The sequence below is a fragment of the Nicotiana attenuata genome, unplaced genomic scaffold (genome assembly GCF_001879085.1).
Source record: "Nicotiana attenuata strain UT unplaced genomic scaffold, NIATTr2, whole genome shotgun sequence".
NCBI lineage: Eukaryota > Viridiplantae > Streptophyta > Magnoliopsida > Solanales > Solanaceae > Nicotiana > Nicotiana attenuata.
Genome location: NW_017670963.1, coordinates 199,136 through 200,247, shown reverse-complemented (window position 1 = coordinate 200,247; position 1,112 = coordinate 199,136). Strand labels below are relative to the sequence as shown.

General features: G+C 32.6%; 1 protein-coding gene across 1 annotated transcript in view; it reads right to left on the bottom strand.

The window, feature by feature from the left end:
• Window positions 1–182, bottom strand: part of LOC109244855 (protein LIKE COV 2-like) — a 12,395-nt gene extending 12,213 nt beyond the window's left edge. Inside the window, exon 1 of the mRNA XM_019412013.1 lies at window positions 3–182. Coding sequence (XP_019267558.1) covers window positions 3–105 — 103 coding nt within the window. The 5' untranslated portion in view covers window positions 106–182. The remainder of the gene's footprint in view (window positions 1–2) is intronic.
• Window positions 183–1,112: the final 930 nt, after the last annotated feature.

The following is a 1,112-nucleotide window of genomic DNA, read 5'->3' as shown; positions in this document are numbered from 1 at the left end:
CTTGCGAGTGGAGGAATTGGGGGAAGAAGGAGGGGATTTAACGGGATCTTCGGGATCTTCTTGGAGCGGCGAACTCGACGTTGACTCTTTCTTATCTTCCGCCATTTTCAGACTACGGAGAGATTTTTCTGAAATTATTGGGGTTTTGTTGGAAATTGATTGGTTTTACAGGGTGGTGTCGGACGATACAAAAAGAATAAAATTTTATGAAAATTGCCATATTCTGATGAAATGATGTGAATTGCGAAGTTGCCTCTATAGTTCTCTTAATACAACTTTGCTCATAAAAGTTTCTTGTTTTTTACCTTATTACTTTTTTCAGTTTGAAGTGCCTCCACACAAACAAAACAAAAAAACGAAAAAAGAGAGAAAGAGAGAGAGATGACGTTGTTTTCCCAACGAAAACCACTGTTAATTAAAACTATTTTTGTCAGTTTGTTGGTGGAACTTAATATAACGCAAAACTTTGAATCTCCAATGTTGAAATTTCGAAGTTACTCGTATCGGATATGATTAAGAAAACTATCAGTTATATCGATTTATAAGTAACTTATTACAAAAATCGGTAATTCATAAAATATTTCTTATATTAGTCAAATATTACTAATATTAGCCATTTAGCTATTTGTAGCCAAAAAAAATCAAATTTTGCTTTCTTTTGAGTGGAGTGTTATTAGAATAGAGTGGGTACATATTAAGGAGCTTGAATCTCAGTTATGGGATTATTTAGTGGAGTTTTGAGATGGTTTGAATTAAAAATTCAAATTAGAAGATGAACATAAAAAAAAAATGTGTATCACACTGTGTATCATTTGTGTATTGCATATGCATCATATGTGTAAAAAACGTGTATCACATGTTAACCCCCCCCCCCCCCCCCCACACACACACACACACCATATATATATATATATATATATATATATTATATATATATATATATATATATATATATATATATATATATGAACATAAAACAAATGTGTATCACACTGTGTATCATTTGTGTATCGCATATGCATCATATGTGTAAAAAACGTGTATCACATGTATAACCCCCCCCCCACACCACACACACCACACGCACACACACACACCACACATATATATAT